General features: G+C 38.4%; 1 protein-coding gene across 4 annotated transcripts in view; it reads right to left on the bottom strand.

Annotated features, from left to right (window-relative positions):
* The window catches only part of LOC308192335 (uncharacterized protein), a 77,544-nt gene extending 63,376 nt beyond the window's left edge, over positions 1-14,168 (bottom strand). For 3 of the 4 annotated variants that reach the window (XR_013948730.1, XR_013948731.1, XM_080585787.1), the window contains exon 1: positions 13,867-14,168. Coding sequence is in view for 1 of the 4 variants with exons in the window: in XM_080585787.1 (XP_080441913.1) it covers positions 13,867-13,944 (78 nt within the window). In the remaining 3 variants the exon portion in view is untranslated. The remainder of the gene's footprint in view (positions 1-13,866) is intronic. The other variant, XR_013948732.1, reaches the window with a different exon arrangement.
* Between the last annotated feature and the right edge of the window lie 2,432 nt (positions 14,169-16,600).

Below are 16,600 nucleotides of genomic sequence, written 5' to 3'. Positions count from 1 at the left end.
TACTAGCAGATAATAGTGCCTGTGTTTCTTAGTAACAGATAAAATACTTAATATAAGCAGGAAGTCTCACTGAGTGGCCTTAGCTTTATGTTAAGATATGCCTAAAGATGAGCTCTGAAACATACCACAAACAACCAGAAGAAGAAAAGTTCAGGTTAGACCACTGCTTTCCCTAATTGCCTGTTTAGGAATAACAAAAAAACACAACTTCAAAGCAAATGATGCAGTTAGGCATTAGAATAATTTCTTGTGTATTTTTAAATTCTCACACTTATCTTTTCCTTTTTACTGAATGCCTGCTTGGTGCTTAGCAACTATGAGCTGTCTGAAATGTTCTTTGCAGTCATTGCCACCCAATGGGAGACACTTGAAGGAAAACATCAAAAGGTTATGGAGGAAGCTCATCAGGAACTCATTTATTGCATGAGGTCATAAAAATGACCCAGAATTGGCCAATTCATCCTCTGTGCTGACATGTGATTCAGGAAACAATTAACATATATATGTATATATACACACACATTTCAGTATTCAATGAGTGCACAAAAGACCTAAGTATATAACTATTTCTTACATCTAGAAGAAGCTTCAAAGTAAAAAGCCAACAACCTCTCAGCTGATCACTCAGAGCTGAAAAATTTGTCCCAGCAGAAAAATTAGTTGCAAAAAGCCAATAGTCTACTTAAAATTGAAAAAGAGTTCATTAAAGACAAGTATGAGCTAAGAGAATTACATCCATGCAATGAATGTTATATAAAACCACTGTGTTGAAAGCATGGGTTCAATATATTCCATCTACTGAGAAACCCTTGAGAAAAAGAGCAAAAGTAGTTCAGTGGTGTGGCGTGTTAACAATGTGTCCGAATGAGAAGAGTAGAAAGAATCATGAGCTCCTGGAAGATCAAAACCTAAATACAGTGAAGTAGATGAAAATAATTTTTGAGCCACAATTGGTAAAATGTATCAGTAATAAATCTACTTGGAAGTACATCAGGAACAGAAAGCCTCTTGAAGATTATAACAAGTCAATTGATTATAATATAAAAGCAGAAATCTATGAAGAGAATATACATTATTCTTTGCATTGCTGTTCACTCTTGGGAGAAGCTGAGAAGATTCCCATATCAAAAAAAATATATATATTTTTTATTAAGTGAGGGACCCAGAGTATCTACCTGAAATTGTAGCGACTGTAGAACTGTAGATTATGGAACAAATTGGCAAAAATGAACTTAAATTGCCAAGACCAGATGGTATTAACTCAGGAGCTCTACAGGAACTCAAGGATGAAATAACTGAATTACTAAGGATAGTGTGCTCTCATAGCATTGATACCTGAAGATGACAAATGTGACAAATTTTAAAGAATGTTTTCAAAGGAACTGCAGGCCTCTCAACCTGATATTTATAGCAGGTAAGTTAGTGGCAACTTGAATAAAAAACAGAATTAATAAGCACCTGAATGGTCAACTTAGGGAGTCAACAAGGCTTTTAAGACAAGCCATGCCTTACAAACCTGTATTTTGAAGAGGGCAAGGAACTGTATGGATAAGAGTGATTTTGAATCCTACTTGGATTTTGCAAAAAGCTACCTTATTAAATGGGAGAAGACAAGCACCAACAACATTAAAAAATGAAGGTGGGAACAATAAATAATCATTTGAAGGAAGCAGAAACGGAAGCTTAAAGAGGTTAGGTCTTTCTGGCCACTGGTTTGACCCAGACTAATGCTGGTTCTCATTCTGATGAAGGACCTGAGAAAGCCTGAACAATGCAATGAGAAAGTCTGTTTCTTTAGTAAATACGAAGTTATTAAGGATGAGAGCCAACAGAAAAACAGCAGGATCAGAGAGCTGCTGGACAATAAGGAAACATGGGAAATTCACTGCAGATGACTATTAAGGATACACAAAAGAATAAAATGCCATCCCAGATTCACATATAAATAATGGCCCTTACCACTGAGCAGAATATTACCACTCAGAAGTGGTATCTTGGGACTATAACAGAACTAGAAACAACATATAACTATATAAATATAATAAAAAACTCCATGAAAACACCAGCTCAATAATTTACAAAGTTGAAAAACTTAAAGCTTAAGCACTATTAGGTGACAAACAGGAAAAAAAATGAGCCCATCATTATGCCATGGTTCATTTGGATTGTCAATGTTATGTGTGGCTCAGTCTCCTCATCTCTCTTGTGAGTCTGGAACAGATTCAGAGATGGGAAGGAAAGAGCAAAGTAGAGGATCAGATGGCTCACTCAGAAGAGTGACCAAATAGGAATATAGTAATATGGTAGAGGTCTACAAAATCATAAGGCTCATTGAACAGGTTGAAAAAGGATGGCTTGTTTGCCCTCTTTGCCAATTAAAAAAAAAGCCATTTGAAACCAGGTTTAGAAGACAAGAGGATATAATTCATTATGCAACATTTCATATGCCAGTAATAGCTGTAAACTGGGAGAATATTGGGGGCTACCTATGCTTGTGGTGTTTTCATTTTTACACATGCATCTATCAGTGGCCACTGTAGTAGCTAGAATAGTGAAATCAATGTATCCTTAGTCTGACTGTGCAGTCTATCTTCTATTGTTATATTAAGTTGAAGAGTTATAACACCTCACTTCTAGACAAATTATGATATATACAAACTATGGCCCAAGAACTGCTTATCTGGATTTCAGGATAAATATGGACACTGTTTACAAGTGACAGCTTTTCAGGAAGTAGGTATCATGTATTTGAATACCATCTCTACAAAAGCATGCACGTAACAGATGAAGAGGTTTTAAGAGAAAGATCTTGTGAAATCAAAGATAATTGTTTCACTGTGTTTTTCTCCTGGCAATAAGCTATCAGATTTTAGTAGCTAAATATCAGCATAGCTTCTGTCATTTCACTGCAGCTCTCCAGGAACATGCAGCAAAGGGTCTCAAAGAAAATACTGGTGCTGTCTATCTCACTAATTAAATAACATTTGGGATTGTTCCTGCACATGGGAATGTGATGGTCTTTGTAGTTGTTAGCATTGTCCTACCAGTTAGTGCTGTATCAAGAACTCATAGATATGCCTCTAAATCTAAAATATTCCAGGGACCATTGCCAGGCCAGTTTGAACATGGGCTTGTTGTTTTGAAATCAAGGGAAAACACAGGACTTTTCCACCAAAGAAAAGTCAGAGGAAAGAACATCTTTATTCTTTCATTGCTAAAAGTCTGTACACTCAAATGCCAGGTTACTGTTGGATTTCCCATACCATTATATATAATCTTGCCTTCCTGCTTTAATATCCTGGTGAGCTCTGTTGATCAAACCCTTTGCTCTTTCCTCTCCGTTGATCTGAGGGAAGCAGCCCATCACTCATGTATTGCTTTATTTCAGGCCCTGTAATCAGCCTTTTTCCCCATTGCCATGTCATCTGCAGCCCGCGCAGTGTAGGAAAAGTACAGAATATATGAAACAAAGCCAGCTTTGTCCCCTTCATGTTACCAGTACAAAAGCTAGAAAAACTGATCGTTTTTAGGAATATTCCACTATTTGCAGACATGAGATATTAGGGAGGTATGTTTCTAGAATCAATACCATTTTATGAACAATGTTCTCAATTTCATATTGTCCTTTGTATTTGAGGTAGCATGTATAGCAGAACTCTAAAATGACTTATAAACTATGCGCAGCTTACTTGCCTTTTCCACTGAATAGGTTTCTGGCTTCCTTTTTTCTGTCAGCCTCCAGAATGGCAACAGACTTTTCTGAAACCTATGTGCTGCATAACAGACATGTTATACATTCAAGGTTTTCACTTGCAGTGAAAAACTGGGTGTACAGCTGCCATCCAAGAAGATAGCTACACAGCTGTGAATGGTTTATCACTAGTATGTAGTATAGAGAAACGAGCAACATTCTGAAACACATTTCCTGTTGTTGTAGATGAACATTACATGATCTGTTGATATAAAAGAGCTGTCTAGTATCCCTGCCTTCTTCCCTCCAAATCCTCTAGAAAACCCATGCATGAAATAAGTGATTTCTCTGAAGCCAGTGAAAAACTCTGGATGAGGAAAGGTGTGTTTGTCTATATTTTATATTTTCCAGTTGCTTTGACTGCAAACTTCATCATATTGAAATCCCAAGTATGACAGAGACTGAAGTCTTTATGCTATTTAATATCTCCACTACTTAATGTGCAATGAAGCAAAAATAGATGAACTTCCAAAAAATGGATCAAAGGGAGTCAAAATGGTTCATCCCAAGCTAATCCAGGTGAATAAAAGAAAGAACAATGCATACGCACATCACATTAAACAGACGAAGTACAGAAATAGTTTGATTCCAGATATACTGATAAGTGTAATCCCAATAAAACTTAGTCACTACTTAAAAAAACAGCCCATCCTAGACTGTGAGAGGTCCCTACAATTTTCCCTCAACTTATTAGAGGACCCTAGAAATCTTTCCCTTATGTCAGCAATATTTAATCTGCATCTATTGAAGCCTCTTAGAGATTAACTCGACACTAGTCCAGTTTAACATTTTTTTTCTAGCTCTCCTGCTTTCTGCTATTAGGAATAACACAATTAAGATTTTCATCTTGTGAGCATGAGGCCATTCAGAGCATTGAGCATTTTTGTAGTTCTCAAGTGATGTACATGATGAAAGGTCCTGTTACATACCACTTGAATACAAATATTCCAGCCAAACCATGAAGAAAATCCATGCTTTTTTAGCTAGTTCAGAAATAGTATCAATTACTGTTTCACTCCTAAATTGTAAAGCTATAGTCACTTCAAGTTGCACTAGTCTGAGTAAAAGTAATTTACCCTATTCTCACACATGCCACTTGATAAAAACTATAACCTTATATGTAGCCAAGACCTCACTTCAGTCAATTCTACCACTGCCATGAGAAATCTGCTCTGAGTTTGTCTGTTCTCTCCCTCATTCCACCAACACAGAAGAGCACTTAGAGACAGCTGGTGGTCCATGACTTGAATTTGAGGGGATCGTGGCAAGATTGCATCTTACAATCACTTCTCGACCTTGTGGGCAGGAAGTCCCAAGGAATTCTCATGTTGCTAGAGGTATCACTATGTATATGCATAAATACACCTTGGATTACTTTTTTCCCCCTCCTTCTTGAATGAAGAGGAAACATTCACTTTGGCCCTCTCTCTTCCCACCCCAGAGAAAGTCTGACTAGTCTAAGGGTAGTCTTCACTCTCTCCTGCTTCCACTGTGCTTGGATAGAAAAAACTCCTTTGTTGATGAGTTTAAGGAACAAAAAAAGCCAAAAGATTATGCTTTAGCTTCTTAAAGCTAAAGCAAATATAAGTAAAAATTAAATATATATATATATCACCAGTTTAATTATATTAAGTGGAAATCCTGAAATGAAACCAATTCAAATGGAATTGACCACGTTAAGTCAACTTTCAAAATTTGTTAGCTCTGTTGTTAGCCTATGAACCTACGTATTTACCTGTGGAAGCTTTATTTTTTGAGTAGTAAACAATAGCTGGGAGATTTAATTTAAAGGGAAGTGACATTTATTAAGCTTTTTTTACATAGACTTTTGTAACAAACTTAAGTTTGAAGACATTTTCTTCTTAGAAAAACGATCCTGGATAAAAACGAACAAAGTATTAAATAAGAACAAAGCTGAGATCTACATAGAAAAGGTAATACCTTTTCCTCTCAGAGCTTAAAGATGCCCAAATAAAAATTAGTCTACATGTATACAGATTGAGATAGGAAGAGGTTCAGAAGGAGCATTAGGAAAAAATGTTTTACCATGAGGGTGGTCAAACTCTGAAACAGGCATCCTAGAGAGGTGGCTGATAACCTATGCCTGTCAGTATTCTAGAGATGTTTGACAATTCCCTCAATAATATTCTTTAACTTTTGTTTAGCCCTGAAGTGATCAGGCAGTTGGACTCAATCTTTGAAATTCCCTTCCAAATGAACTATTCTATCCTATCTAGTCTGTTCTGGGAAAGGGTTGTAAATCCCTCTTAACGAGGCTTGGTGCAGGGAAAAAAAATGTCAGTGATGGAACTGAGGATTCAGAAAGCATAGGAAAATTTGCTTTGAGTACCAGTAAAGACTAAGTCTCTTCTAAAAATACCCCTAAAGAAAAATAACTCACCTCCATATCAGATAAATGAGTCTTAAAATGATTGAGCATCCTTTTTCTTTTGAGAGATTTTTTTTTTGTTTTGTTTTAAATAAAATATGTTGAGAGATTCTGGCATGGAAGTCATTCTATCATATCAACTTTACAGTAAAGCTAATGCGAAAAGACTATAAAAACACAGAACTATGCTGAACATTAAGACAGGTCAGGGAAATCAATTTTGGAAAAAACAGTCCTTTCAGTAAACAGAATTTAGAAATAAAGAGTAGGAGGGGAAAAGCCATTGTCTTGCCATCCTCTGATGAATGAGGTTCAGCTAGATCCAAATCCTTTTCTTCCACCTGTGGAGAAAGTACCTTTGGTACAAGACTTAAAACCTCTGAATAATATTGCAAACGCAAAGCCTCCTTGTATAATTTTTGCAGCAGTGTATTGCTTTGCTTCTTATACGTCTCAATTTCTGTCCTTGTTACCTCTCCCCCGCACTTGCCAAGTACTTAAAAAAAACCACCTTATTCCTAACCTGTCCCCTCTCTGTGGTTCACAGCTGTGGAGCACCAGTGGGGTAAGTGCTCCATTTGCCCACCTAAATCACAAGGGCTTGCACAAGGACCCTGAGGATTACTAGTTCACACTCATGGGACACAGAACAAAGCTTGTGAAACGCTTGGGAGGAAGTTTAAGAATTAACCCCATTACAGTGTCTTCTTGGCAAGGTGATGAAGTGTGTGATAATCATAGATCCCAAAAACTGTACCCCTATCCCAAAACTGCACTCCTGCCCATGTTGCTTAACTGCACTAGACAGCCTTGGCTTTATCTTCCCAAAGGTTTCTGGGCACAGCAGCACACATTTAGGTGCCTTTTCATTAAGGAGCCAAAGGTTTATTAGCATATCTGTCCCACTGAGATTTTCCTTCTGCCAGAGAACAATTACCTTGCATATCCCTGAACTGTCATCCAGGCTTACAAAAACAGCCTCCTGCATGTGTCCCACAGAGTTTTCTAAGGGAATAACTCAGTGTGGAGAGGTCAGGCCATCACTTCAGTAGAAGATCAATTCACTAGAATAATTATTTTCAGACTAAGCACAGCGTTCATATTCATGTCAGCCAAGATCATTGTCAGTATTACAGCAGCTCCTCCTAGGATCTGCAGCCCTGCTGTGTGGGACATGGTACAGAACAAGCAACATGGGGAGAACACAGAACAAACAGGGTCCCTGTAAGGTGCAAGAGGCAGGGGATGGAAAATAAACAGTGCATTTTTATTTCTGCCACCCAGGAGCTCTAAGCTGTGTGCATTAATGAAGCATGTGATTTTTGAAATGCCACACTATTAGGGTTATACTCACTAAAACAGAAAGCAAGAAGATATTAATGAGATGGGTCACCTGCCTACACAAACAGGAATTCTGCCGGGTTTGGCCCAGGGCTATTAATGAAATCAAGACAGGAAAGACTGGAATGGCATATGGCTGACAGATGCAAGCATGTAATTTGATGGTGCAGTGGAAAGAATTACTCAGTACATTATTATCAATTCAGTATTTTCCAATTTCTTAGGAAAAAAGACCTCACTTCTGGTTTGACCATCTAGAAATTAACTTTTCCACAAAGTGTTACCTGTTTTTTTTTTTTTTTTTTGAATATCATCTTCATGCATAATTTACTGCACTATTCAACAAGAAGGTTGGAAAAGAATTTAGGAAGTCACATAGCATATGCCCAGGTCCAGCTTCAGTATTGCCATTTCTGATAGCTGTTTGTCCAACCTGTTCTTAAAGACCTCCACAGATTCCCCAGTCTAAGACAATAGCTCATCTTTATTTTTAGACTTTTTCCTAGCACCTGATCTCTAGCTCTCTTGTTCCAGTTTAAGCTTAATGAGCGGAAATGCCTAGTGAACTCAAAGCTTTAAGCTGTATTTTTGAAGGCCAGAGATCAGATTATTCTTTCATTCTTTAACAAAAGCACTACCACCACACAATGACCTCTCATATGAAGAATCCAACTTGCTATCTCCTCTTATTTTGAAGCTGAAACATTGATAACCACATCCAGAGAGCAGCTTAACTGGAGATAATCAATTTTTCATCCAACCCAGTTTCCTAAGGACCATGTTTCCCTAGTTAATTCACACGAATTTCACGTGAAATACTGTCAAAATATCTTTTTTCTCTCAGGGCATCATCATGCTGTCCAGCCATCACTCTTAAGTTCACAGATAACTTTGCTAGAGCACGAAGTATTTAACCACTGGCTATGGAAGATGGCCAGCAGACCATTCAAGCTAATTTTCATTATTACAAATTTTAGACAACAACAACGTATGTCTTCTCTTTCTTGCTCCAGTTCTGTATTACAGGAAGAATCTTTTGGAGGAATGCCCAGAAAGATCATGAGATGGCAGTGGCGATGGTTGGTGGGTGCTACTAAAATTGTTTCTAAATAGACATGGATTAGATGGATAGACATGGATTTGATGGATGGACTACTTGATGGGTAAGGAATTGGTTGGATGGTTGCACTCAAAGAGTTGTGGTTAACAGCTCAATGTTAAAGTGGAGATTAGTGATGAGTAGTATTCCCTGGGGTTCAGTAGGGGGACCAACACTATTTAACATCTTTGTTGGCAACATGGATAGTGGAATTGAGTGCACCCTCAGCAAGTTTGCTGATGACACCAAGCTGTGTGGTGCAGTCAACACACCAGAGGGAAGGGATGTCATCCAGAGGAACCCAGGCAAGCTTGAGAGGTGGGCCCATGCAAACATCATGAAATTCAACAAGGCCAAGTGCAAGGTCCTGGCAATCCTGGGTCAGGGCAATTCCAAGCACAAATATAGGTTGGGTGGAGAATAGATTGAGAGCAGCTCTGAGGCCTTGTGGGTGTTGATTGATAAGTTCAGCACAAGAGAGCAGCATGCATTTGCAGCCCAGAAAGCCAGCCACATCCTGGGCTTCATCAAAAGAATCATGGCCAGCAGGTGGAGGGAGGTGATTGCCCCCCTCTACTCTGCTCTTGTGAGGCCCCACCTGGAGCACTTCTCCTATGAAGACAGGCTGAGAAAGCTGGGGTTGTTCAGCCTGGAGAAAAAAGGCTCCAGTGAGACCTAATAGTGGCCTTCTAATACCTAAAGGGGGCCTACAAGAAAACAGGGACTCTTTGTCAGAGGCCGTAGTGATAGGACAAGGGGTAATGGCTTTAAACTAAAGGATGGAAGGTTTAGATTAGATATAAGGAGGAATTTTTTTTTTTTTTTTTTTTTTACCAGGAAGGTAATGAGGCACAGGAACATGTTGCCCAGACAAGCTGTGGATGTCCCATCCCTGGAAATGTTCAAGGCCAGGTTGGATGGGGCTTTGAGCAACCTGGTCTAGTGGAAAGTGTCCCTGCCCATGGCAGGGATGTTGGATCTGGATGGTCTTTAAGGTCCTTTCTCACCCAAACCCTTTTATAATTCTTTGATTCTATGAACAGGTCTACCTCATTTTTGGGCAATGCATTTCAGTCCAGTATTGTCTCCTCTTTCACATCACTGAAGTTAATACTTGACTTCCAGTTTGCAATGCCAAGTGAGCAGCAGATTGAATTCTGAGTCATCTGGCAGGGATACTGTCTCCAAAACAGTAAGTTCAAAGTTTCATCCTCTCCACCTTTCCTGTCTATTTTTCCATCCTTTTAAATGTGGGTGGTTGTGGAAGAGAAAAAGATAAGGAACTCTTCAGTTCAAAAATTAATTTTGTTTTCAGATCATGACCTGCATCCTACAGTAACATCTTAGATATCAATCTCAATAACAGGTATAGTTTTTCTTGACTAGTAGATCATGTACATCCCGGAATATTAAATTACCACAATCTGAAAGCATAGGAAAGTGAAATTTGATACCTGGAGCTGAGTTCAATCTTAGTCTGTCTCAAATTAAATGACCTTAATTATTTTCCAAAGGCAGATTTATCACTTTTAACTGGTTTAGCTGCAAGTATTTGCTTCACTGGCAGCTAATATACACATTTAACAACATGTATATAAAAGGACTCTACAAGATGTTAATTACTTTTTTTCCTCCGCTCCAAAGTGCAGCTGTTAATCAGATATTTAGCTGTTTAGAGCAAGTGATTCATGCATCCATCCAGAAGCTTACCTACAAATAACTAAGATTTGATTCTTCAAGACTTTTTACTTTCTGTAATTTAAAGTGTGTAGAGACAGAGTTGCAGCTCACATATTTTTCACATTCTGAAGGAACCAAATGAGTCCCTATACTCCCCCCCCCCCCCCCCAGAGTGAAGTGAAACTCAAACCAAAAGCAAAGGGACATATCTCTTAAGGATTCTTTCATTCTGATTTGGGCCTGCTTTCATGCAAGCAAGCCCCACACATGTGGGCACGAACTAACGAGTTCAGACATTCACAGCTCAGGTAACTTGCCCATCCCATGCTTTTAGTACATCCCACATCAATTTTTTAAGCTGGCTGCAGAGACAGAGCTTCTGTACTGCAACCTCTTACGTGGCTACACAATGCTATACTACTGTATGCAAAAAACAATGATGAGAGATTGTTTCACTAGCAATGCACCCAGCCTTTCTCAATTAGGACATCCAACTGCATGGCCTGTAGCAAACTTTCCCTGCATGACTCACAGGCTTGATTTCCGCCCTCCCCCCCATTAACTAGCTGCCCCAGAGGGAAAAGATGGAGAGGGAAAACTGACAATATTTCTGCCTCACTGAATTCTGCACATGTCCCCAACTCAAAAGAATTAATGGAAAAGGAGGGAACTTGGAGAGTGCTTTCTCACAGCTGCCTTTGTGCACTTGTTGGAATTGCAGAGGAATGGGTCAGGTATTGCTCATTAGCTGTTACGCTCTCCCTGCTGAAGCATAAAATTTTCTGACCACTGCTCATATTTTGGCAGCAACAGAGAGAAGCTGTGACTAGAGCTAATGGCTTAATCTGAGGAACCGCCTTGAAGGAATTTGCTTGTTTTGTCTTCCACACAGCAAATCAGATTAAGTCTAGTTTAAGCCTGATGCTTTACATTAACATGTCATTTGTCTACATACCATGACAAAATGCTCCCAAAGTTAGAAAAAGGCCATGTTTAGAGTCACTAGTTTTGAAGTCTGGAAATGAATCAGCAGTTTTGAAATTATGCAGACAGACAGACTAACCAAGTTCTGCAACAAAACATTGCCCATGACAGCTCCCCTCTGCTTACCTCTCCTGCAAAAACCACCACAAGCCAAGGCTCATCTCAAAACAATGCTCTGGCATTTCAGAAGAGAAGTGATTCAGGATCACATGTCCTTAGGCTGAGGTTTGCAAAAAATGTGATGATACAAGGCTGTTCAAGAAAGAATGACTGTGAAGAAACCTTTCTCAGGAAAGGAAGAGACAGAATCACAGAACAACAGGAAAAGGAATAAATTCCTTTGCTTTTATCCTAAATTTGGAGAATACCTCAGAGATTTGGGAAAGGTTCTTCAGAAAAAACTCCAGGAAGGCTGTCCCTCTCATCATCTCTCTGGAGAACATAACCTTCTACTTTGCCTGGTTCCAAAAAATATTTTTATTTGAAATTCCCATCAGAGGTGTTGACAGAAGTAGATGAATTCCACGTAAAGCCTGTAAAAGGGCTACCAGTGTTTAAGCAGGTCCCTCTGCCAGCAGAGTCTTGATGAAAATTATCACTGGAGACCCCTGAGGTTTGCTATTCTTCTGACTTCCACACACCATAGACCTGGACCTCCACACTTCACACAGGGAACAGTGTCCTTTGGCTTTGTGGTGTCTGAGGGCCCTGCCAGAAAGGACTGCTCCACTAAGAGACAACAATAGTCTTGGCAGTATGTAGTGCTGCTCAGTTCCAGCCTGCTATAATATGCTATCCAGGAACACACAGAGAACAGCAAAATCAAATTCAAAAGCATGGGCCCTGATAAACCTCCTCATTAAGAATGCTCTGGTGGTCCTTGGTGTAGAGATAGCCTCTGCAGCTGAAGAAGTGGGTTTTCATTTTTATCCTTCTACATCCAAAAACCTTTTCTTGAATTCTTACATAATCATTCTTACACATATTGTCATCTTCTTTAAAAGTGGGGAGGGAGGAGAAAGCAAGATAATTTAGACTCCCTTTTAAACTGGAAGCTAGCTTTGACCATGAACCATTCACATCAGCCCAGAGATATCTGAAACACATCCAGTCAAAGCCTATCTGGTAAGTTGTCCCAGATCTTTATGCCCAGTGAGTAACAATCCAGAAATGAGTTGGTGGAAAACAATTTACTGCTTTTTTCCTCCCCTCTCATTTAACTAATAGAGTCATTCCCTAGTTCTGGATGCAGATATTCTCCCTTAGTTATTGCTCCATAAGCTGGCAGCTATGCCAAAAGGCCAAATAATTGATTGGGTTGGATGCTACCAATGAAGTGCCCATAAGGCAGGAGAAGAAATAATCACGTCTGAAAACAAAAAGAATGGTACAGACTACCCAGTTTCCAAATTCACAGTACTGCAGGAGATATCAAACGTCTGCTACACAATAGCGTCATGCCTTATTTTTTTAATCTATTCCAAAACATAAAAGCTGAAAGATTTAAATATTATTACCTTGCAATTCTCATCCAAATGAATCCAGAAGAATCATCATCTATATTTGTACTTCACTTAATTTTTTTTTTTAATATATTGTTTGTTTTGTTCTGCACCTACCCTCCCTATTCCAGATTGCGGCCTCTTCCTTTACACACAGGAAGTCTGTATTTATTTCAACAAGAACACTGAACCTCCCAAAATTAAGTAGGAAGACAAACTCAAAAATGGTCATAGAGCATAGGATTTTTGAAAAGAATTTTGCAGCTCTTTGTTCATTGAAAGAGAAGATAGAGATGCTGAGAGTTTAAATATGTAATTGCCTAAAGGCATGTAAGGGAAGCCATGCAAGTGACTTGTTTCCAAATGATTTTAGCAGGTCTTCAACCTTGCAGCTCTTATTGAACATATGTTCAGTATGTTACGCAGCAATACATCTCGTATAATTTAGTAGTCTGTAAATAGGGATCTCTCTAATATCTTGTTCCCACTTTTTAATACCTTGGACATAAGGTTTGTTGTTGTTTGTTTTTTCCTCATTGAGTTATTAATTAAACAAAACTTTACAGAGAAGAGAATATAAGAAAATAATAGTTTGGGGTACACACCCACAAATAAAAATAGAAGCCTATTATATAACAATTTTTTTCTTCACTTTTGTATATTTCATCTCCATTTGCATTACAAGTTTCCATTATTGTCCAGACCTACCCTAATCAACGATGGAGCAAATATCGAATATCTCAGATAAATCTAGTAGAGATAACAAGCAAGCAACGGATTTATTTATTTATGTGAGCAAACTGAGAATATAGCCCATGCTCCTTCTGCATTTTCAAAGGCCCTTTTTTGTCCTTTTGATTTAATAAATTTCATAGCTGATGAACAATTTGGTTGCAGAATCTAAGAAAACCAAGAGCCTAAAGCATAACATTAACTAACTCAACCATTATAGCAGCCCTTTAGTTTTTTGTTTTGTTTGTTTGTTTTTTTAAACATGAAACAACCTACAATGGATCTTGCAAACTAGAGAAAACTGTGACCACTATGGTAACAACACAATAAGTTATAAATAGACTGTTATTTTTAGAGTTCTGTGTTTCTTAATTGCCTATAAACTTACCCGGTTGTGAGCACTTTGTGAAGACTCTGATGAAAGCATGCACTCTCCAAAATTCCACAGGGCATAGAGACTATACATTATATCTTCTGGATAGGATGCTGACAATAACTGACAGAAGCAGAAACAGTGCAAGACAGATATTTTTAAATGCAAAGAGAGGAAGAACGAGCCCTGTTAGCTCACCCCCCACCCCCAGCTCTGCTCCATGTGGCTCAGCTGTGGCTCACAGGTGTGAGGAGCTGGGGGTGCCTATCAGACCTCAGCCCAGGCTGAATTTCAAATTGCCTCCAGTGAAACCTGGATCTCCATGAATCTGTATGTGTTAAAGAGAATTCAAGACAATTGGGAACATCCTAGTGAAAATTCCTAGAAACCAGCTTTTTTCTTCACCAGGCATAGGCTCTGTTGATGATTTATGCAGCCTCTGTCAAATGGCAAGATCCTTTTCACCTTAATAACATAACAGTCATTCTGAGACAAAAAGGGTGTATGCATCTGTGTCTGTGCGCCTTCTGATCATTAAGAGGTAGACTGAAGTGACTGATGTCTCAGTTGTAATAAGAGAAGCCAGAAACACCAACAAAATATTGACAAGTAGAATTTGTTAGCAGAGGTTTTGCGAGCCTCTTAGGAGAAAAAAAAAAAAAAAAGGGACATAGTTATTGAGAAAATGACTGGGCGTTGTGTGCTTTTTCTTTTGGTCCATGGTATCAGTGAGGTAAGTGCTTCAGACTGGACCAGCAGTTTTCTAAGAGATGGTGCATCTTCTTGAGAAATGAATAACCACAACTGAGTACTCTGGCCTTCCCTTGATAGCCTCTTCTAGACACACTTCCATGCCCTTCTGCTGTACCTGTTGCAGCACTTATTATTTCTCTCATCTTGCTGTCCCAACAACATTCCACGTGTACCTCGTTCTTTCAAGTGCTTCCACCAGTTTCCAGCTAGTTGGAAGCTCCTGCTTCCAAGTCCTTCTCTCTGTCCTCTAAAGTTCTACAGCTTTGCCTCTACTACCTTCTTCACCCTGTTTCTGTGTCTTGATAACCAAGTATTTTTATTTTATTTTATTTTATTTTATTTTATTTTATTTTATTTTATTTTATTTTATTTTATTTTATTTTATTTTATTTCTACTAGAACTGAATCACCTCATTGTTTTGCATGGCTTATGTTTCCTTGTACACATTTGGTCCTGTAGTGTCCATCTAGCCTCTCCATTAGTGCTCATAGGCTCCAAGATCAACTCCATATGGCCAACACCAATATCCTTGTAAGCATCAAACTTCCAGCTGAGGAGAAGTCAAAAAGTTTGTGACTATTCACTTAAAAATTACTCATTTTTTTACTCCTTATTTTCCAGCAGAGGTGCTCAGATGGCATGGAAACAATCCCTTTTCTCAGGAATTTGTCCAGTTCCCTAAGGCCAGATCTGTCTTGAGCATTTTCTTTGGTTTGATAAATATGGCAGGGAGCCAATGCCTAGTTTTTGGCCAAGGACTTTTCACTAGAAAATGAGCAGCAACACAAAATTTATTCAAAGTGGTATCAAGCTTTGCACAGCTGTAAAAAGAAGTTTTATCACTATGAGTAACAGTGCCATCTGCTGACTCCCGCTATAACCATATTGGGAGGGTTCCATAATAGATAATTAAGCAATAAATTTTTCCCAAATCCAATATCTTTCTGCAGAAAACAGCTGCTCTCTCTCTCTCTCTCTCTTTTTTAAGTTTTCTTATAGGATTCTGGAGTAAAAATACTTTTCCAGTATGACTTCTGAAGTCAAGAAATCCTCAACTGTTTTCCTAAGGACCTGAGAGAGAGCAGAATCTTTTATTAAACATTGCTCTGACAGCCATAGAATATTTGAAAACTTTTACATCAGTGCACAATGCATCAGAAAACTTTGTATAGCTCTCCCCAGTTTACCATCTCTCTACGTGAGCCTGATTAATTGAGATCCTACCTTTCCAGATGAGAACAGAACCCTTGGGATTCATAAACTCAAACCAGCAGTTTTGAGTAGTTCAACCCAGTCTGCACTCAGCTATTTGGAAGATAAGCTGTCAATTCTAGGAAAAGTGGAAAAAAAAATCCTAGATTTATGTTCTTTTTCTTTTTCTTTTTCTTTTTCTTTTTCTTTTTCTTTTTCTTTTTCTTTTTTTTTTCTTTTTCTTCTTCTTTTTCTTCTTCTTTTTCTTCTTCTTTTTCTTCTTCTTTTTCTTTTTCTTCTTCTTTTTCTTTTTCTTTTTCTTTTTCTTTTTCTTTTTCTTTTTCTTTTTCTTTTTCTTTTTCTTTTTCTTTTTCTTTTTCTTTTTCTTTTTCTTTTTCTTTTTCTTTTTCTTTTTCTTTTTCTTTTTCTTTTTCTTTTTCTTTTTCTTTTTCTTTTTCTTTTTCTTTTTCTTTTTCTTTTCCCTTTCCCTTTCCCTTTCCCTTTCCCTTTCCCTTTCCCTTTCCCTTTCCCTTTCCCTTTCCCTTTCCCTTTCCCTTTCCCTTTCCCTTTCCCTTTCCCTTTCCCTTTCCCTTTCCCTTTCCCTTTCCCTTTCCCTTTCCCTTTCCCTTTCCCTTTCCCTTTCCCTTTCCCTTTCCCTTTCCCTTTCCCTTTCCCTTTCCCTTTCCCTTTCCCTTTCCCTTTCCCTTTCCTTTTCCCTTTCCCTTTCCCTTTCCCTTTCCCTTTTCCTTTTCCTTTTCTTTTTTTTTTTTTCTTTTTCTTTTTAAGATAGCAATCAGTTAATTT

Source organism: Anser brachyrhynchus (genome assembly GCF_964034855.1).
Source record: "Anser brachyrhynchus genome assembly, chromosome: 3".
Lineage (NCBI taxonomy): Eukaryota > Metazoa > Chordata > Aves > Anseriformes > Anatidae > Anser > Anser brachyrhynchus.
Note: the sequence above shows the minus strand (reverse complement) of the source record. Positions and strands in the feature narration are given on the sequence as shown.